This window comes from Aedes albopictus, chromosome 2 (assembly GCF_035046485.1).
Source record: "Aedes albopictus strain Foshan chromosome 2, AalbF5, whole genome shotgun sequence".
Classification (NCBI taxonomy): domain Eukaryota; kingdom Metazoa; phylum Arthropoda; class Insecta; order Diptera; family Culicidae; genus Aedes; species Aedes albopictus.
In genome coordinates this window covers 456,175,923-456,197,604 of record NC_085137.1, presented here as the reverse complement: position 1 = coordinate 456,197,604, position 21,682 = coordinate 456,175,923, and the positions used below count along the sequence as shown (strand labels likewise).

Below are 21,682 nucleotides of genomic sequence, written 5' to 3'. Positions count from 1 at the left end.
TTTGCATTACAACATCAAATTTGAATAGTTTATTCTACACTAATGAAGAACAGATACTTTCAAATGTAATCGACTAATTGAGTGCAGGGTGAAAACTGAACTTTCAATTCGTACATCAATGCGGCTCATCTTGGTTATTGTATTTTTCTTCTTGGGATTCCTCTAGAAATTTCTGCAACGGTTCCTCCAGCAATGCATGTCATGGATTTCTTAAGAAATTTGGTGTCTCTACTGGGAATCCTCATGAGATTATTTTAGGAGGATTCTAGACATTACTGGTTAATGTTATTATTAATAATAATGATGATTTCAACCCTTGGTTGGTCCGCCTCGAACGTAGACATTTCTGGTAGGAATTCTCCAAGATTTTTTTTTTCTGGGGTTCGTATGTAATACTTGCGGGAATTCTCTAGAAATTCCTGGAGGACTCTCAAAAGCAATGATTAGAGATGTTCCTGCTGAAAATTCTCGAGAAAACTCAGATTTTTTTAGTATGAATTCTTGAACGAATTCTAGTATTCCAAGAGTAATTCCTAGAGAAATCCTTGAAGAAATCTCTGAAGGGATTACTGCAGGAATTTCTGGAAGAACTTCAAGAGAACTCCGTTGAAGAATCCCAGGACGAAATCCTGGAGTAATCCTAGGATGAATTTTTGGAGAAACCTCAGTAGACATCCCCCAATTCCTCCTGACATGCCCAGTTGGGATGCCATGGATTTATCCAGGAATTCCTCCACAAATTGCTGGAGTGATTTCTTCAGGTAAAATAAATTTTAAAAGCAATTCATGTGATAATTTTTACAAATTTTTAAAACACAAAATCTTTAAAGTTTTTGTGAGAAATTCAAATATTCATTTGACTACCGTTCTACGCCCGATTGTCCCGTGTTATATGGAATTCCCATATAACATGGGACAATCGGGCGTAAAACGGCAGTAGAGGACCCAAATAAAAAACCATTTTCCCAGTAATTCGACCATTATTTCCTGAAAGAATGTCTCCAGGAAGTGATATTTTTAGAATACAAAAAAAATTATCAAACGGAACTAATGATAATAAACTATTTAATAACATTTAAAGATATTGTTAATCGGGATCTCCAGTTAGCCAAGTAGACTAGCGGTTAAGGTTATGAATCGCCAATCCGGAGACGGCGGGTTCGATTCCCATTAGAGTCGGGAAAAATTTTTCGACTCCCTGGGCTATCATTGTACCTGCCTCACAATATACAAATGCAATGGCAGGCATAGAAAGCCCTTCAATTAATAACTGTGGAAGTGCTCAAAGAACACTAAGTTGAAGCGAGATAGGCGTAGGCCAAGTCTCGATGGGGATGTATAGCCATAAAGAAGAAGAAAATGTTGTTAATCGTTCTAATTTTATCAAACCATCAAGAAACCGTCAGTACTCCCAGTTACCGGCACGTCCTTCACTAGGAAATCAAACTATATTCCCAGTTGTAGGTCAACTGCCAACCAAATTTCGACAACAAATATGGATAAATGTAGCTTACCACGCGAAAATCGATCAACATAAAACAATTTTCTTCCACCCGCGATTCCCTTTCCGCTTTACAAGCGCGGCGATCTAATCGTCGGCCAGCCAAAACCAAATACTAAACCACATACAAGTGCACAAGTGGCATTTTACGGGCCAGGCGAGAAAACCATAGCAGCAACCAATTAGCATATTCATTAATCCTGGCCGGGCCGGTCGGCCGTTCGTCCGTTCGTACACGTAGGATACATGGCATTCATGGCAATTACTCAAATTACTTCTGTCGACCGCACCCGGTCAATGAACAGCTCAACAGCCCCGACCAGCCAATGAGCCAGCGTTCAGATTTGAAGGGTTTCACCGACGATACTGTTTCCGATACCAACCAGCAATGTTATCCCATTATTGGGAGGGTTGTTCGTCTCTACCGCACGGAAGTGAAAACACATTGCTTCCGCCGGCTGTTATCAGTGCGCGGTGAAAAGTAGTTACATAGTAAATAAGTAGCAAAAGGGTTCATCGTCGGTACTTACACTGGTCGTCCGAATTCGTCTTTGGGTAGATCGTTTGCTGGGGTTCCCTGGTTCATCAGCTTCGAGCGGTACATCTCCACTTTGGCACGAACTTCCTCCTGGCTGAGTCTATGTATATTACGTACATGAAAGAAAAAGAGAAGAGAAAAAACATTAGATTAGTACGACAACTTACAAGGGTTTAGGCTTGGTTTTTCACATTGATGTGTTAAAAATAACGAATAGCTTTCTGCAACAGTTCAGCGAGTAGATAATGATCGAAGGTTTAGGGTCACCCTAAAAAATGCTGTAATTCAAGGTAATAAAAAACTCAGACTGTTTTCTAAGGGTAGATTTTGAAATAATTTGTAGAGCAAGAGAAAAAGTTCGAAAAAAAAGTTATTCAAAAACACATAAATTGATGCTCAAAATAAAGTAGTAGCGTATATACATTTGAATTGAAATATGGACAAGGTAGAAAAAGCATGCAGTAAGTATAACTTGAGCTGACTTAATTTAAATTCTCACTCAGTCTAGTACCTTTAAGGCATATGTTGTTTCAATGAATTGTTATTAAAATATACATATAAAAATAAGAAAAACAATAATATGGAACAAGCTCACTATTAACCCTTTAGCGCGTTCGCAGTTGTAAAAAAAAACACTACCAAAAACAGCTTCATGGCGCGCGCCCTGAAAAGTTAAGAATAAAAAAAAGACGCGGACACCGTCTTCAGCCAAAGGCAAGGGCGTAGCCAGCTTTTCGGCCAGGGGGGGGCGAGCACCCTTACACTGAAAACCACTTTGCAGTAACAAGGAGTTTAAATACTTCATCATTTAAAAATAAAATAAAAGTGAAGTATGAAATATTGGTGATTAACAGGAATGGTTCAATGGAAGAATCATATATGATTATAACCTTGAGGAATTCCTCAAGATATTGCTTCAGGAATTTCTTAACAAATGCCATCATGAATTTGAATTTATCCAGCAGTTTCTCCAGAAATTTCTTTAATATTTTTCCAGGTTATTTTAATGTAGATATTCCAGCAGAAATTACCTTCGGAAAACTTGCAATAATTCCGTTGGGAATACCTTCAGAAATTTCTTCAATAATTCCTTTAGAATGTTTATTACGAATTTCACCATGCATTCTTTTGAGAATTTCCCCAGTAATTCTTTACAAATATTATTTTTAATTCCACCAGAAATCCGTTTGAGAAGCTCCAGAAAATACTTGAAGAATTTCTCCAGGAATTCTTTCAAAAATTCCAATCAAACTAAGATTTCTTTCCTTGAGGAATACCCTAAGAAATTTTTGGAGAAATTTCTTCGAAAAATCCTTTAATGAATTCCTTCGGAATTACCGGAAAAAAATCTTTGAAAACTTCTCAAGCAATTCCTTCGGAAATTCCTGGAGGCATATCTTTGAAAGTTGCTAGAGGACTGCATTCGGAAATTTTTAAAGTAATCAATTAAAAAATAATTTCAGGAATTTATTTCGAAAATCCTTGAGGAATTCCACCGGAAATTCCTTGACAAATTCTTCAGAAATTTCTTGAGGAATTCCTTCATTTCTAAAGCTCCTTGAGAAATTCCATAAAACATTTCTTCGAGAGTTCTTCTACGATTTCCTTTAGAAGATTCTTCGGGAATTACATGAGGAATTTCTTTGAAATAGATTTAGAATATTCCTTGAGGAACTCCTTCGGAGATTTCGTGAGGAATTCTTCCGAAAATTCCTTGAGGAATACCTTCTTGGAGGAATTCATCCGGAAATTTCTGTGAGAATTCCTTTCCAAATTCTTGAAGCAATTCTATCGAAAATATTGAAAAAAAATCACTAAAAGTCTCATGAGATATCCCTTCTGAAATTCCATAAGGAATTTCTTTAAAAATCTTTCAAAACTTCCTTGAAAAAATATTTCGGAAATTCCTGAAGAAATGCTTTTTGCGATTTTTTATTTTCTAGAGGAAATCATTCGGAAATTCTTTGAAGAATTCCTTTAAAAATGCCTTGATAAGGAAAATTCGGAAATTGTTAAAGGAGTTCGTTTGGAAATTTTTTTGACATATGTCTGATATGTCTTAAAACCTTCGGAAATTTCGTGAGAAATTGTTTGATAAGTTCGTTGAGGAATTTTTTCGTTTTTTTTTTATAAATCTTTACGAAATTCCTCAAGGAATTCCAGCGATTCCAGATCCTTGAGAAGTTTCTTCGGAAATTCCTCAAGAAATTCCTTCAAAAATAAATTGCAGAACTTCTACGAAAACTTGAGAAACTTCTTCAAACATTCCTTCGGAAACACGTATGGGGATTATGTGAGAAAATCCCAAGGAATTTTTTTGAGGACAACCGTCAAAAATTTTTTGAGGAATTCATTCGGAAATTTTTGGAGGTTTTTCAAGGCAAATCCATAAAAAATTTCTTTGGAAATTCCGGGAGGGATTTTTTTGGAAATTCGTAGAGGAATTCCTTCGGAAATTCAGGAGAAAATCCTTTGAAAATTGCAGGAGAAATTCCTTTGAAAATTCCTGGAGGAATTCCTACGGAAATTCCTCGACAAACTCCTCCGGAAACTCATGGAGGAGTTATTCGGGAAAATCCTGGAGGAATTCCCTCGGAAATTCTTGGAGAAATTCCTTCGAGAATTCGTGGAGGATTTCCTTCGGGAATTCCTGGAGTAATTCCTTCGGAAATACCTAGAGAAATTCCTTCGGAAATACCTGGAGAAATTCCTTCCTGAAATTTCAGAAATTACTGCAGGAATTCCCTCGGAAATACCAGGAGGGATTCCTTCGGAAATTGCAGAAGGAATTTCTGTGAAAATTCTTGGAGGATTTCGTTCGGAAATTCCTGGAGGAATTCCTTTGAAAATTCTTGGAGGAATTTATTCAGAAATTCGTGAATGAATTCTTTCGGAAAATTTCTGGAGCAATTCCTTCGGAAAATGCTTCAGGATTTCCTTCGCAAAATTCCTGGAGGAATTCCTTCGGAAATTCCTGGAGGAATTCCTTCGGAAATTCATGGAGGAATTCCTTCGGTATTTCCTGAAGGAATTCCTCCGGAAATTCCTCGAGGAATTTCTTCGGAAATTCGTGGAGGGATTCCGTCGGAAAATTTCTGGAGGAATTCCTTTGGAAAATTCTTTAGAAATTCCTTCGCAAAATTCCAGGAGGAATTCATTCGGAAATTCATAGAGGAGTTCCTTCGGACATTCATGGAGGAATTCCTTCGGAAATTCCTTGAGGACATCCTTTAAAAATTCCAAGAGGAATTCCTTTGAAAATTCCTAGAAGAATTTCTTCGGAAATTCTTGGAGGAATTCCTCCGGAAATTCCTGGAGGGATTTCTTCGGAAATTCGTATAGGAATTCCGTCGGAAAATTTGTGGAGGAATTTCTTCGGAAATTCATGAAGGAATCCCTTTGAAAATTCCGAGAGGAATTCCCTTGAAAATTCTTTCGAAAATTCCTGGAGGAATTGCTACGGAAATTCCTGGAGAAATTCTCTCGGAAATACATGAAGGAATTCATTCGGAAAATCCTGAAGGAATTCCTTCGCAAAATTCCTGGTGAAATTACATCGGAAATTCATGGAGAAATTCCTTTGGAAATTTCCAAAGGAATTTCTCCAGGAATTTCCGGCAGAATTATTCCCGGAATTTCCAAAAAAAAATCCTTCAGGAATTTCCAAAAGAGTTTCTCCAGGAATTTCCGAAGGAATTTCCAAAGGAATTCCTCCAGGAATTTCCAATGGAATTCCTCCGACATTTTTTAAAGAAATTTCTCCAGGAATTTCCGAAATAATTGCTCCACGAATTTCAGAAAAAATGCATCCAAAAGATTCCGGAGGGGTTTCTCCAGGAATTTCCGAAGAAATTCCCCTAAGAACATCCGAAAGAATTCCTGCAGGAATTTCCAAAGGAATTCCTCCATGAATCTTAAAACGAATTCGTCCAGAAATTTCCGAAGGAATTCCTCCCGGAATTTCCGAAAGAATTCCTCCAGGAATTTTCGAAGGAATTCCTAACGGAATTTATAAAAGAATTCCTCCATGAATTTTCGAGGGAATTCCTCTTGGAATTTCCAAAAATAAAATCCAAAAAGACTTTCCGAAAAAAATTCTCCAGGAATCATAAAAAGCGTTCCTCTAAGAAGTTTGGAATGATTTTTTTCCAGGAATGTCCTAAGGAATTCATCCAAGGATTTTCTCAGGAATTTCTCTATAGATTTCTGAAAGAATTCCTCCAGAAATTTCCGGAGGTATTCGTCCAAGATTTTTCGAGGGAACTCCCCAAGGAATTTCCGAAGGAATTCCTCCAGAAATTTCCGAAGGAATTCCTCCAGAAATTTCCGAAGGAATTCCTTCAGGAATTTCCGAACGAATTCCTTCAGGAATTTCCGAAGGAATTCCTTCAGGAATTTCAGAAGGAATTCCTTCAGGAATTTCAGAAGGAATTCTTCCAGGAATTTGCGAAGGGATTCCTCCAAGAATTTTGGAAGGAATTCCTTATGGAATTTTTAAGGAATCCCAAGCAACACACATGTTATAATAGAGTTACGGCAGCGCAAATTTTAGTTGTATAGAAGTTTATTTGACGTAATTTTAACATTGTGTTTAAATAACGTAAAATAAATTTCTATACAACCAAAACTTGCGCTGCCGTAACTATTCTATAACATGTGTGTTGCTTGGGATTCCTCCAGAATTTTTTAAAGGAATTGCTTCAGGAATTTCCGAAGCAATTCCTCCCCGAATTTCCGAAAGAATTCCTCCAGGAATTCCTAAAGAAATTCCTTCTGGAATTTCCGAATGAATTCCTCCAGGAATCTCCAAAGGAATTCGTCCAGGAATCTCCAAGCAATTTCCGAAGGAATTCCTCCCGAAATTTCTGAAAGAATTCCTCCAGAAATTTCTGAAAGTATTCATCCAAGATTTTTCGAAGGACCTCGCCAAGGAATTTTCGATGGAATTCCTTCAGTAATTTCCGAACGAAGTCCTTCAGGAATTTCCGAAGGAATTCCTCCCGGAATTTCTGAAGGAATCCCTCCCGGAATTTCCGAAAGAATTCCTTCAGAATTTTCCGAAGGAATTCTGCTAGGAATTTCCGACGGTATTCCTCCAGGAATTTCCAAAAAAAATCTAAAAAGAATTTCCGAAAAAAATCCTCCAGGATTTTCCGAAGGAATTCTGCTAGGAATTTCCGACGGTATTCCTCCAGGAATTTCCAAAAAAATCTAAAAAGAATTTCCGAAAAAAATCCTCCAGGAATTTCCAAAAGAATTCGTCCAGCAATTTCCGAAGGGATTCCTCCAGTAATTGCCGAAGAAATTATTGCAGGAATTTCCGAAGGAATTCCCAATGAAATTCGTCCAGCAATTTCCGAAGGAATTCCTCCCGAAATTTCTGAAAGAATTCCTCCAGGAATTTCCGAAGGAATTCCTCCTGGAATTTCCGAAGGAATTCCGCTAGGAATTTCAGAAGGAATTCCTGCAAGACTTCCAAAAAAAATCCAAAAAGTATTTTCGAAAAAAATCCTCCAAGACTTTCCGAAGGAATTCCTCCAGGACTTTCCGAAGGAATTCCTCCAGGTAGATGGGAATTATTTTGTCCAGGAATTTCGTAAGGAATTCACCTAAGGATTTCCTCACGAATTTTTCTATGGATTTCTGAAAGAATTCCTCCAGGAATCTCCGAAGGTATTCATCCAAGATTTTCCCAAGGAACTGCCCAAGGAATTTCCGAAGAAATTCCTCCAGGAATTTCCGAAGGAATTCGTCCAGGAATCTCCAAGCAATTTCCGAAGGAATTCCCCCCGGAATTTCTGAAAGAATTCCTCCAGAAATTTCCGAAAGTATTCATCCAAGATTTTTCGGAGGACCTCGCCAAGGAATTTTCGATGGAATTCCTCCAGTAATTTCCGAACGAAGTCCTTCAGGATTTTCCGAAGGAATTCTGCTAGGAATTTCCGACGGTATTCCTCCAGGAATTTCCAAAAAAAAATCTAAAAAGAATTTCCGAAAAAAATCCTCCAGGAATTTCTGAAGGAATTTCTCCAGGAATTTCTGAAGCAATTCCTCCAGGAATTTCCGAAGGAATTTCCAAAAGAATTCGTCCAGCAATTTCCGAAGGAATTCCTCCAGTAATTGCCGAAGAAATTATTGCAGGAATTTCCGGAGGAATTCCTCCTGAAATTCCCAATGAAATTCGTCCAGCAATTTCCGAAGGAATTCCTCCCGGAATTTCCGAAAGAATTCCTCCAGGAACTCCTAAAGGAATTCCTCCTGGAATTCCAAAGGAATTCGTCTAGCAATTTCCGAAGGAATTCCTCCCGAAATGTCTGAAAGAATTCCTCCAGGAATTTCCGAAGGAATTCCTCCTGGAATTTCCGAAGGAATTCCTCCTGGAATTTCCGAAGGAATTCTTCCTGGAATTTCCGAAGGAATTCCGCTAGGAATTTCAGAAGGAATTCCTGCAAGACTTTCAAAAAAAAAATCCAAAAAGTATTTCCGAAAAAAATTCTCCACGACTTTCAGAAGGAATTCCTCCAGGAATTTTCAATCACATTCATCCAGCAATTTCCGAAGGAATTCCTCCTGGAATTTCCAAAAGCATTCCTCCAGGTAGTTAGGAATTATTTTGTCCAGGAATTTCGTAAGGAATTCACCTAAGGATTTTCTCACGAATTTCTCTATGGATTTCTGAAAAAATTCCTCCAGGAATCTCCGAAGGTATTCATCCAAGATTTTCCCAAGGAACTGCCCAAGGAATTTCCGAAGGAATCCTTCAGGAATTTCCGATGGGATTCTTCCAGGAATTTGCGAAGGAATTCCTCCAGGAATTTTGGATGGAATTCCTTCAGGAATTTGCAAAGGAATTCCTCCAGGTATTTCCGAAGGAATACCCTCAGGAATTTTCGAAGATATTCCTCCAAGTATTTCCGAAGGAATTCCTGCATACATTAAAAAAAATACGAGGATGCAGAAGAATTTTATTTTTACTAGTCAAAAACAGCTCTGATCATCTAAGTTTTTCGGTTAAGTTAGAATATAGTTGCTCGGTCAGGGGGGGGGGGCACGGCCCCCCCTGCCCCACCCTGGCTACGCCATTGGCCAAAGGCTGCACAGACTGAATGAAACTTAACACTAGACAAGGAACACACAAAGCATGCACCAGTGGATACGGAGAGGAAACCATTCTCACGAAAAATTTCATCACCCGGACTGGGAATCGAACTCTAATCCTACAGCATGGTGCGATTAGAAGAGACGAACCAGCCAAGGGCTGAAAGTCTCTCAAATAAAGCTAAATCAACCAATCAATGGTGCGATTAGAAGCTTGGTGACCCTAACAGCAGGGCTAAGAGGCTCCAAGAATCCCGGAAGAATCTATGGAGCCCAGGGAAAATCCCCGCAGAAATTTCAGTAGAAAGCACAGAATAATTCTGAAAGTATCTCAGCATGACTCTATGACATTTCCCCGAATTCCATTACCCCGAATTCCATTAACCCGAATGACCCATTTCCCCGAATTCCATTACCCCGAACGACCCATCGCCCCGAATATTTTTTTCTCTATTATTAATTTTATATCTGCTGAAATGAAGGAAAGCCATGCCATTAGCCCCGGAATAAACCAGCTTGGTTGATAATATTTCATTCTGCCTTTTAGAGAACTAAATCACTTAAAGGAGAGTATATTCAAATCCTGGAACACCAAAGAACTACCAAAAACCACAAGAAGGAAAATATCATTATTGAACTTTTTGTTTCAGATCATATGATCGAAGAATAATAACGAATAATAAGAATAATAAACTAGTGGTCATGTCACTATTCTATATGACAGTACACTTTGAAAGAATAGCCTATGATTAAAAGAAGGGAAAAATCTTTGATAAAAATATTACCAATTGAAACGCCAACAAATTCCTTGAAAGAATAACTAGAAAGAAAAGCGTATGCTTGAAAGAAGGATACATATTTGATGATCACATTAGCAGTTGGAATGCCTAAAAGTTCCTCAGTAGTATTGCTAGAAAGAACAACATAGGCGCCAAGAAGGAAAATCTTTGTTGAAAATATGGCCATCAACTTCAAGCACCGTTAGTTACCCAGACCATGTCTCCAAATAGGCTCGCGGATAAATCATTCGGGGTAATGGAATTCGGAGTAATGGAATTCGGGGAAATGTCCGAAAGCCTCTCAGCATAAATCTCTGAAGGAATATATAAAAAATCTGGAAGTAATCCATGAAACAATCTTAAGAGGAGTTACTTTTAATTTTTTAGAGGAATCCCTGAAAGAGTCCCGCGGGTCCTGAAAAAAAAAACCTTTAAGGAATCTCAGGAGAAATTCCTGACGAAATCTTTGAAGGAATACCTGGATGAATCCTAAAAGGAATAAATGTAGGAATGCCTTAAAAATCACTGGATAAATCCTGGGATGAATAGATGAAGAAATTCCTGAAAGAATTATTAGAAGAATTTTGGAAGGATTATCGGGATAAATTCCTAAAGGAAAGCATGGGAGAATTAATGAAGGAAGTAAAGCTCAGTTTTGTGTTCGAAAGGAATCGCCCAAGAATCTTCTTGAGAAGTAGAGGGAGCTCCTCCTGAGATTCTTCCAACAGTTATTCAGAATTCTTTAAGTAGTTCTTTCTGTCGTTCTTCCAGAAACCTCTTCTGAGATTTCTTAAAAGGCTGCATTTGAAATTCTTCCAGGAACTTTTTTCGGGATTCCTCCAGGATTTTTTCTGGCATTTTTCCAGAAATGTGCTCCGAGATTACTTTTGGAATTCCTTCCGCGTTTTCTCTAAAAAATCATTCCCAGATTCCTCCACAAGTTCTTTCTATGTCCTCTCATGGAGCTCCTTCTGAGATTCTTCTTGGGGTTGGGATTCGCTTAGGATTTAGAAGTACTTTCTGTGGTTCTACCAGGAGTTCAAGGTTTCCTAAATAATTTCTTCTGAGATTCATCCATTTTTTTCCTTTCTGGGCTCTACGTTCGCAGTGGAACTTGGCCGGTCTCTCTTTAACTTAGTGTCCTTTGAGCACTTCTACAGTTGTTAATTGAAGGGCTTTCTTTGTCTGCCATTGCATGAATTTGTATATTGTGAGGCAAGCACAATGACACACTATATGCCCAGGGAGTCGAGAAAATTAACCCGACCGGAACGGGAATCGAACCCGCCGTCTCCGGATTGGCGATCCATAACCTTATCCACTAGGCTTACTGGACACCCAAGTGTTCTTTCTGAAATTCCTCAATTTATCAAATGATTCCTACCATTTAAACGAGGGGTTTGATACAGTGGTCTCACAGTGGTTCGAACACATATATTCCACGATTTTTTTTAAAGAACTCCTTCCGAGATGCCTGCAAGAATTCCGGAAATCCCCCAGGAATTACTTACGAAGCTCCTCCAAGAATATCTTCTGAGATTTCTCTACAAGTTTCTTTATCGATTCTATTAGGAGTTCCTTCTGGTATTGTTTCATTTGAGGGTTACACCAAGTCTAGGTTACACTCTCTGAGAATTCTTCAGGAACTCTTTTTGGAATTCCTCCAGGTGTTCTGAAGGAATTCCTTGAAGAATCCTGAAACTACCGGATAAATCTCAGAAGGAATTCTTGGGGAAGCTTTGTGCGGGAATCTCTGAAGAAATCTCTGGAGGAGTTCCTGGACAAACCCTGGAAAGAACCTCTTAAGAATCTCAGAAAAAAACTCCTTGAAAATCCCAAGAATACATCACAATATCAGGGTGTCTACTCATCGGACAAAAAAAAAATCGCTGAATAGGGTAATTGTTCCCTTCGTTGTGGTAGTACCTAATGTTGCGGTAGTGGCCATTGAGCACTTTTTCGACTGAAATGTTACCAAAAGGCATTTTTAATAGATGTATTATGCTTAAATTATGAGATTGCACCATTTGAGTGCTTAAGATTTGCCCAAAAACCTATTTTAAAAAAATATTTTCCTTAATTTTTTTGCTGCTGTGTTCCTATTGTTGCGGTAGTGTTCCTAATGTTGCGGTATCCCATATGATTTCAATGGGATACCGCAACAATAGGAACCAAAATTAAATTTTACCTCCATAATAGGAACAGTGTGCCTAATGTTGTGGTAAGCGATTTTTGATCGAAAACAGAGAGAAACGATAGTTTTTATATTTTTCCAAGCAAATTTGAACAGAAAACTACCAACTAACGTTTTGCAATCCTTCATTAGATGGTACGATCATTGTTTTGAAAAAGAATTTACCTTAATACCACAACGATGGGCACACTTACCCTATTCCAGGTTTGGGAGGAATTTTGATTGATTGATTGATTGATTTATCTTTATTTGAGAGACTTTCAGCGAGGAATTTTGAAAATTTATAATTCAAAAATAACCCAAAGTTTCAGTTGACTTTATATATTTTTCAAAAACTAAACAGAGCTATGCTCAAAATTTAGTGAAAGTTTTTAAATAAAATGCGCAAGTTTTCATACTTTTCATACTTTTCATACCAAACAGCTGAATTCTTCCAAATACCTTTTTTGATGAACTACCGGATTTCACCCAGAATTATTCTGGATTTATTGCAAGATTTTGATTTCACAATTCTACCGAATAATAAGAAATGACATCCAAACATTCTAAAAATCAGGAAAAAACATTCAGGAAGTTCAATCAATAATTCCACAGGTCACATGACCGTTAAACCGCTAGTACAGTTAGATGAAAATGCAATTGAAAAAAGTAAATCACGATAGGATATCAATAATTTTGAAAAGAAAAAAAAAACCGGTGATACCGATCGAATATGTTGGCTATTCCGATGAATCCTGCCAAAAATATTTTTCCGGTGTTTTTTTCGGGATGTCTGAGAGTTGTTCTTGGGATTCCTAGCAGAGTTTTTCCCAGAATTTCTGCAGGAGTTTTTCACGGGGTCTCTGCTGGGGTATCTCCCGGTTTTTTTTCAAGTTTCTCACTGGACTCCTCCCGGGGATCGTTCAAAATCCTATCCAACATTTCTTCATGAATTTCTCTAAATGGTTTTTTTTGGGGTAGCTTTTTGCGAGATTCTTGCAAAAGTTCTTCCATGGAATTCTTCTAGAGAGTTTTCCATGTTTTACTACCTCTCGAGGTTTTTCTCCAATATATCATTGAGGGGTTTCTGTTTTGGCAAGATTTCACCTGGATGCCTTCCGATATTCTTCAGGAATTTCTTACAACTAATTTTGCAAGTTATCTCAGGAGACATTCCGAGAAAAAAGAAAAATCCCTGAAAAAGCTCCTGGAGCAATTATTCCAGAATATGAGGGAATGATTCCCATAAAATCGGCAAAAAAAACTCACCAGAAATGTGGTGAACAACTTCGAGGAAAAACCAGGGAAAAGCTCTGATCAGAAAAACTGAGAGCCAGAAAAACTGATATCCCAGGTCCAACACAGGAAGAAATCTTCTAAGAGAAGCACCGGAGAAAGTTCGAGAGAAGTCTCAAGTGAAACTTAAAAAAACATCTCGCAAGAATTTTTAGAAAATATTCCAGCTGAAACACCTGTAGAAATCCAAAGCGAAACTCTGAAGAAAACTTACGGAAATTTTTTAAACAAATTGCAGGAGAAACTTCTAAAAAAATCCCGGAAGGAGCTCCTGCAAAAAAATCGTGAAAAACTCCTTAAGAAATCCTTGCAGGAGCTCTAGTAGAAATCCCACAAGTAACTCATGCAGCAACTCCGGAAGAAATCCCGGGAAGATCAACTGGAAAACTCTCATGAGAAACACTGGTAGGAATCGCGAAACATCGTAAGGAGGAATTCCGAGAAAGAAGAAGAAATTCTGGAAAAAAATCCTTGTGAAAAACTCCAGCACAAATCGGTAAGCATTCAGAAATCTCGGAAGATTCTCAAGGAAAAAAATGTTCGAATCTTGAAAAATGCCAGTAGGGATCCGGAAAACCCACCGGAAGGAATTCAAAAAAGAATACCGGCAAGATGGACCAACCCATGGTCTTAGCCTGACGAAAGAACAAAAAAAAAGAATACCAAAATCATTTTCCAAAGAAAAATGCCGAAGGAATCATGTGACAAATCCTAGGAGGTAGTTCTAAAGTAGTTCCAGAAAGAAACCGTGACAGAATTACTGGAAAAAGTTATTGTAAATGTATTTCTAGATTGATTTCAACTACCAGATTCATACTAACAATGTGGTTTACTACACACTTAGAAAAAAAAAATCACCGACTTCGGTAATATTGTACCGAAATCTCTACCGTTAAGTTTTGTTTACCGGAAAAAAAATCGGTAAGGCTGGCAACATAAACCGAACTTCGTCAGAGTTTGACAGACAAACGATAATATTTTGTATTTTATACTGAATTTCGCTCAGCAGTTCTGGATTCTACTTCTGAGTAGATCTACAAGTAGTAAAGTTCACTACTTGGTATAAATGCATTATTTTTAAACGGTGTAAAATTTCCCTGATTTTTTTTATCTTATAAATAAAATACCGGTTTTCCAGGTTTTTCCAGGTAGTAGACACCCTGAATATATCGCTGATTAATCCCAGTGAGAAATCCTGGAGAACATCCACAAAGAAATCTTTTAAGCACTCTCGGAATAAATTCTTGTATAATTCGGAAATTCATGGAAGAAGCCCGGACCTCCAGTAAAAATCTAAAAAAAAACGAAGAAATCCAGGAAGAAATTTTAGAAATAATCTCGGATGGAATTTTTAAAAGGCAACCTCTTCGAGAATCTCAGGAGAAACGCTTGGAAGGATCCCAGAGAAAACGTCTAAAGGAATCCTAAATAAACCTTTAGAAGAATCTCATAAGGAGCTCCCTGGAAAAATCCTGGAAAAAACGGTGGAGAAACCGAGAAAGGAATTCCTGAAGTAATCCTACAAAAGCTCGATAATCCCATAATAAGGTATCCTGAAAGAATTTTTTTGGAAATTCAGTCCTGTGGGAATCCCAAAAGAAGCTCCTGGGAATTCCACCAGCAAGCCATAGATTAGCACACTTCTCAACACACGGTAGCATCCCTCCAGGAATCCCTTCTGCGGTTGTGAGATTTTACTATTTCCAGGATTCCCCCAGAAAATGTGAATGCCCCAGGAATGTGTTCCGAGATTACTCCAGGAATTCCTTCTGAGATTCCTCAGGAAGCTTCATCTGTAATTTCTCTTGGGGTTTGTTGGGACTGTTTTCTAGTGAAACTGTCAACCAGGGATGCCATATATACAGATTTATCTGTATTATACAAATTTTTGAGCACCTGTACAGATTTCGTTTTATACGAAATACAGATTTTTAAGCTAGAGGAGCTATTTTATTTTTGTATGGGATACAGATTTTTACCCACATTTTGTATGGGATACAGATTTTTGGAAATAGCGATACAGATTTTTCAAAAAAATCATCTGGCCTCCCTGCTGGCAACACTGCACAAATACGAATATTGTCGAGAAGCCAGCAGTTTTAGCGAACAGTTGCAAGTAGAATACCTTTGTGAAATGCGGATGTGTGCACTTAAATGTAAGTTTGAAATATTGTAATTATGTTATAATTAGTAAATAAATAAATCAATTTTCAGCATTGAAGCTGCTAAGATGGAAACTGCTGTCAATAGGTGTTTTTTCCGTGCAAAGGTGGTGCTCCCAAAAGGGTTCATTCAGAAGTTCCCTTTTAAGATTTTTGAAGTTGTTTCGGGAATCCTCTAGATATTGATGTCAAGTTTTTCCTAATAGTTTCTTTTGGACTGCTGGAGGAATTCGAGACGGTGCTGTTGGAGGAATCCAGAGAAGAGTCCTGATCTCTGCATGGAGTTGCTAATAAAATAAAAGCAGTTTTTTGAAAGTATTTCGAAAGAAGTTCCGAGAAGAGTCCCGAAAGAAGTTCTTGAAGGAATTCCCGGAATCCCAGAAACAGTTTCCTGGAGTCGTCCCTGTTGGGATCCCGGAGTAAAGTCTAACAGACTCTCATAAAATTGTGAACAGAAAAATGTTCCTGTGACAGCCAGTTGTTTTTGGACTTCATTCGGGAAAGTTTTTGCTGGATTTTCGGAAGTAGTTGCCAGAGGAATCCTGCAAGATGTTTCTGGAGGAATCCCGAACGGAGTTCCTGGATAAATCCAGGAAAAAGTTTTAGGAAGAATATCGGAAGTTTTTGAAGGATTCCAGGGAGGATTTCATAAATTAATCTCAAAATTGCGGAGGAAAATCCTGTTTAAATCTCAGAAGAAAATAACTTTTGAGGGAATCTTGGAAGACATAGCTGATGACATTTCTGGAAGGATTCCAGCACGAACTCTTGGTGTAATCTTAGAAGAAAAACCTTGAGGAATTCTAGAAAGATCAATGGAAGGAACCCGTGAGGGAACACTTGACGGAATCTTAGGAGGAACTGATGAAGGAATTATAGAAGGGATTCTGGAAGAAAGCTTTAAGGAACAAGTGGAGGAATCCCGAGAGGACTTTCTGGAGTCCCAGATAGAACCTGTTTAGGAATTTCAGAAGAAATTCCTTGAAGAATCCCAGTGGGAACTTCTGAAAGAATCCTAATCAATTCCCCCGAAGAATCCCAGAAAAAGAAACTCCTGAGGAGTCTTGGAAAAAGTTTTTTGGATTTTAAATCGCCAAGGCTTCGAAGGAAAAAATACCTTAGCAACCCTGCGATGGTTGAAGCAGAGAAATCGATGTTCGGCGAAGCGGATCGTAATGCCAAGATTCATATTGCGAATCAACAAGGTAACAAGGTACTGGAGGTTATACGTGAACAGAACTTCACCAAGGACATGGGTAAGGCACTTAATAATTATTTCGCTAATATTTCGGAAGAAAACCGTTCAGTAAAGTGTGACAACCCATACAAAAAATTCAGATGTCTCATGCATAAAGTGTGACATAGGGGGGGGGGGGTAATTTATGGACGCTCCCAATGGGATTCCTCTAAAACTTCTTACGGGATTCATCCAGGAGTTCCTTCTAGGTATCCTCAGAAAGCTCCTTCTTAGACTCTTTCTTAGACTTCTCTCTGAGATTCTTCCAGGAGTTACAGGAATTTTGTTAAATTCCTGAAGGGATTGCTTCTAACATTCCCACAAGAGTTTATCTGAAATTACTCCAGGAACTCATTCAGAAATTCCTTCTACAATTTCTTTGGCAATGCCTTTTGGGATTCCTTCAGGAGTACTGGGAATTCCCCAAGGCATTATATCTGAGGCCCCTTCCTTCCGAAATCTGTCAAAGAGTTCCTTCTAAGGTTCCTCTAGAAATTTCTTCTGCCATTCCATTAGGAGTTTAGTGAGGGATTCCTCAAGGAATTTCTTCCATGACTCTTCCATTTGAGAATTCCCCCTTCTTAGATATCTCCAGGAGCTCTTTCTATAACTCCTCCTGGAGTTCCTTTTGGTATTCCTCCTGCATTTTTTTTTCTCGAATTACCCAGGAGTGTCATCTGGAAATTCTTCTTTAAGGATTCCTACTTCTGAGATTCTTTGAGGAGTTTTTTCTGGGATTCCTTCAGCAGTTTCTTCTAGTACTCCTTCAAGAGTTCCTTCACGAGAGAACATTTCTGAGGATATCCCGGAGCTCTTTAAGGAATCCAGGAACTCCTGAAGAAATCCCGGAAAGGTTTGCAGGAGATATCTAAAAAGGAATTCATGTAATAATCTTACAAAAAATTTCTGACGGAATCTCGAAACGAATTCCTGGAGAAATATCGAAACGAATTTTTAAAGGAATCCCGAAACAAATTACTGGACGACTCCTTGATGAAATCCTGGAATTTCAGACAATTTTGAACAAATTTCGTAGAGCATCTCTAAAGAAATAACTGAATGCATTTCTGGAGGAATCCCAAATGAAGCTTCGTTGGGAATAGCATAAGACACTCCTGGGTCTCATAAATAGCTCCCTGAGGAATGTTAGGAATAATTTCTTCGGACCAAATTCTTTCAAGAATGTCCCAGGAAGTCCCAGGAAGATTACCAGCAAATTCCTTAAAAGTTTTTCTAAGAGAATCCCGGAAGGAAGTCCTGGCGGAATCCCAAAAGAAGCTCCCAGTCCGCTGTTAGGGGCATTGCCTTCCATCCATCCGTTACCAAATCATAGAGGTTTGCGGCTAATCGCTTACTCTGAGAAAAGATTGGTGCAATCTTCCAACGGTCGAAAGTTGTCCTGGCCACGTCCTTGCGACAGTTGAGGGATGGTACAGGAATATTAGTTGGACATCTAAGAAAGGTATGTATAGACCTCTACGTCCTCTCAGGCCAAGGTGTCGCCGGAACTTTGGTGTTGTTAGTGAAAAAGTTGAGTCCAAAGGATACGTTTGGTCAACGTTTAGACACCACAACGATGTACAGAAACAAACTCAGCAAACTATACGAACACCAGTACTCTTGAAACGAAATTACGTACTTCTATTTGCGTATCCCGGACATCCAGCAGCAATATCAACAAAATCTTCAGGCGAAGCACGCGAAAATAAGAACGAGTTCCGGCGCCCCGATGGGAATAGAACTAACTTTCATAACAATCATGAATTATCTGGAGATCAATTTACAAACACTTTCTGAGGCAAAATTTGCAACACCAGCCGTTTCTCAATTCAGCCGACCATAAACCGACACCTACTTTTGGCCGCACCCTTATTTAGTTCCTGGAAACTGCTGCAAGTTTTAAATTCCTGATTTTGCATGATTATAAGCCCTCCATCCATGTAAAACATATTAGGTACGTTCGATGACGACATCAATGGCTAGAAAAAATAGTACTCCTACAGATGTAATAATACCAACACTTACCCTTGACTCTCGAGCACTTCCTCCAGTTCGGCACATTTCACCTCGATCTTGCGCTTCCGCTCGTGGTCCAAAATGCCCTGATTGGGCTGCCGGTTCGACTGGGCGTCCAGCTTGGCCAGATCGTCCTCCGTCCGGTAGTTTACATTATCCTTCTTGCCCGGCCGCACGAAGGCCACGTTCCGCTGGACGTGCCCGTTCGTGCCGGATCCCCGGGGCGTTTGCAATCCGATTCCGTTATACATTTTGCTTCCCCCCTACCGGTGCACTTCCACTTTTTCACAAACTTCACACACTATCCCAAAACACTTCTTGACCTCTTCTTTTACGTGATACTTTCCGGGAAGAAATTTCTATCCCCCTGCCGCCGCAGCAGCAGCAGCGGTTCTTCCTTGCGAAGGGATATCGATCGATACCGCGTATCAAATCGTCGGGAAAACCACCGATCAAAACAGCACCCGAAAAATCGTGATTCCCGGACGGAAAACACTTCCCCCACTGGGCACTTTTACCGAGAACCGACCGGGCACCGTTTCCCGATGGAACTGAACGTAACTGAAACGTTTCGAATCCGCCGTAGGAGTGAAATTAACTAGTGCGACCCGTTCCGTGTTGGTAAATCTTCTCCACTTATTCGGCCATCACGCAGTTTGCACGCAAAGCGACAGTCGAGAGTCGACTTTCGCGGTTCGCGTCAAACGAATGTCGACTCTTTTGCCGAAGGTTGACGTTTCGCTTCGCGCGATCGTTGCGTGTGGGTTTTGAAAATCAGCGACTTGGGCAAAAGATGAATGACAGTCGTCCAGACCCGAATAAAACGGAAATCAGTCATCAACTGTACTGTGTATCATTTTTCTTTCTTCATATTATAGCGCATTTAGTTCACCACTGGACTATCGCACTAGTTTTCACGAGTGCGAAAACGCTAATAAAAGTGCGCGATTGCATCAAATCAACTCGGTGTCTTCAGAGCACTTGTTCACCATAGATTGAAGAATTAGTGCGCCGAAGACATCAACCTGATTTGATGCAATCGCGCACTTTTATTTACGTTTTCGCACTATAGAAGTCGCAGTTCGCAGTCCAGTGGTGAACTAAATGCGGTATATACTAATTTTGTAATTATTGATTATTACGAGGATTAGGGGTGATACACAAATTATGTCACACAAAAAACGACCTTTTTCAAAACCCACCCCCCCCCCTCCCCCCTATGTCACACTTTATGTATGGGACCTCAATATTTTTTTTGTATGAGTTGTCACGCTCTGCAAGACCACCCCCCCCCTCCCCACTAAAAGCGTGACGTAATTTGTGTACGGCCCCTTAATTGATGGTACAGCAAATTATGTTCATAATATAATTCATGGTTGATAGTTTGAATGATAGAGCGAACAGATTTTCACTATTCAGCTTAATTAATATATGCGCAAAACTATTCCTGTACCATACAGTGTATCAGCTACAATAAAGTGTATTGTAATGGAATGGTTCGCTAAAAGCTGTGCATTAGAATAATTAGTATTTCTAGAGTGACTGGAAGGGAGAGTGGCGTCATGTTCCGATTTTGACAGGTCTCCTGCTCGTTTGGAACGCGCGTTTGTATGGATTTGAAAGCAATTTGACACATGATCTCTGTTCCAATTTTGACATTGACGCCACTCTAAGTTAAAGGCACTCTACACGCAGAAAAATGGCGCTTGTTTAAAACAATAAAACGCATGGTTGATTTTCAAACTGAGAATTTACTTATTCCAAAGTTATATTTAATTGTTTTCATTCAGAGTTTATTGATAAAAACAACCGATTACCATCATTTCATATAATGTCAAAAATTTCATTTGTTTCAACAAAATAAAAACCATAAACATGGTCCGAAAGCACTCACACATCTATAAAATGCTTACCCCAACATCGCCACAGCGAAGAAGGCAAAGTCCCAATTAAGTCGTTCGACTCCCATGCATTAGTGCGAAATTTCGGGGTCCGTGAAGTACTAGACAAAAAAATATGATACCTTCATATAATGTTACCTTGTACTCTACTGCAAACTGAAAATCTAGTACTCCGCTAATGTTGCTATGAGTAACAACCTTCTTGTTTATGCAAATATAAACATGAAAATTTCTGATTCTGGTAGGTAGCGTATTGATTGGTCATTTTTTTTTCAATTAATTTTTCATTTATTTAATTTTAGAAATCAAAAGTTATGATGTGGGAATGTTGGCAATGCAACCCTACGCCACACAAATTCACCCTACGCGGGGCAATCAGTGAATACAAGATTCCATTGCCGACCAGGTCCTTTATACTGAAGTTATTCCCTGCCTTCGCCGGAAGCCGACCAGCTTTAGCCCGACCGACCAAAGCACCCGTTGGGGTATTAGACCTCTTTTTGATTCCGGAATCTCTCAAGTGGTGGCCCGGGCGGGGTTTGTAGTGCGCCCCAAATTGCGATGGCCAGAGTGGATAAAACCGTTCGCTGTATAATCGGATTGTGATAACCGCTAAATATACAAAAAATTTCCTATTTCTTCAACGTGGTATGTTAACCACAAAAACGTTTGTTCGCTAGATGCTTTTCACTTGGAATCTCGCTACTGACATTCTCCAATCATCCCCAAGAACGTTTTTTACCCGAAGCATTAACTGCCCCCACTCACATAACAGTTCCATCTTTGCTGGGTTTCCTATTCATATGGGACTGTTACGCGAGTGGGGGCAGTTCATCACTCATCAATAAGCGTTCTTCCATTTCCTCCTACATTCGCTTCTGGATGAGTGAAACCAGCCACCCACATACCCCGTCCACTTAAGCGGGCCCAACACGAGCATTAAACTTCATCAATATTGGTTCGTTTTGTCAAAATTTTCAT

At 39.1% G+C, this 21,682-nt stretch overlaps 1 protein-coding gene and 1 long non-coding RNA gene across 3 annotated transcripts in view; one reads left to right on the top strand and one right to left on the bottom strand.

The window, feature by feature from the left end:
- LOC109398009 (serine/arginine repetitive matrix protein 2) overlaps window positions 1-19,473 on the bottom strand; it is a 147,114-nt gene extending 127,641 nt beyond the window's left edge. For both annotated transcript variants that reach the window (XM_029877686.2, XM_029877685.2), the window contains exons 1-2: window positions 18,810-19,473; window positions 2,032-2,139 (exon numbers count right to left, since the gene is read on the bottom strand). In XM_029877686.2, the coding sequence (XP_029733546.1) occupies window positions 2,032-2,139; window positions 18,810-19,051 (350 nt within the window). In that variant the 5' untranslated portion in view covers window positions 19,052-19,473. The remainder of the gene's footprint in view (window positions 1-2,031; window positions 2,140-18,809) is intronic.
- A 1,271-nt stretch (window positions 19,474-20,744) lies between these two features.
- On the top strand, window positions 20,745-21,380 carry LOC134287408 (uncharacterized). The gene is made up of 2 exons (XR_009997288.1): window positions 20,745-20,942; window positions 21,004-21,380. It is a non-coding gene; the product is annotated as an uncharacterized LOC134287408 (long non-coding RNA).
- Window positions 21,381-21,682: the final 302 nt, after the last annotated feature.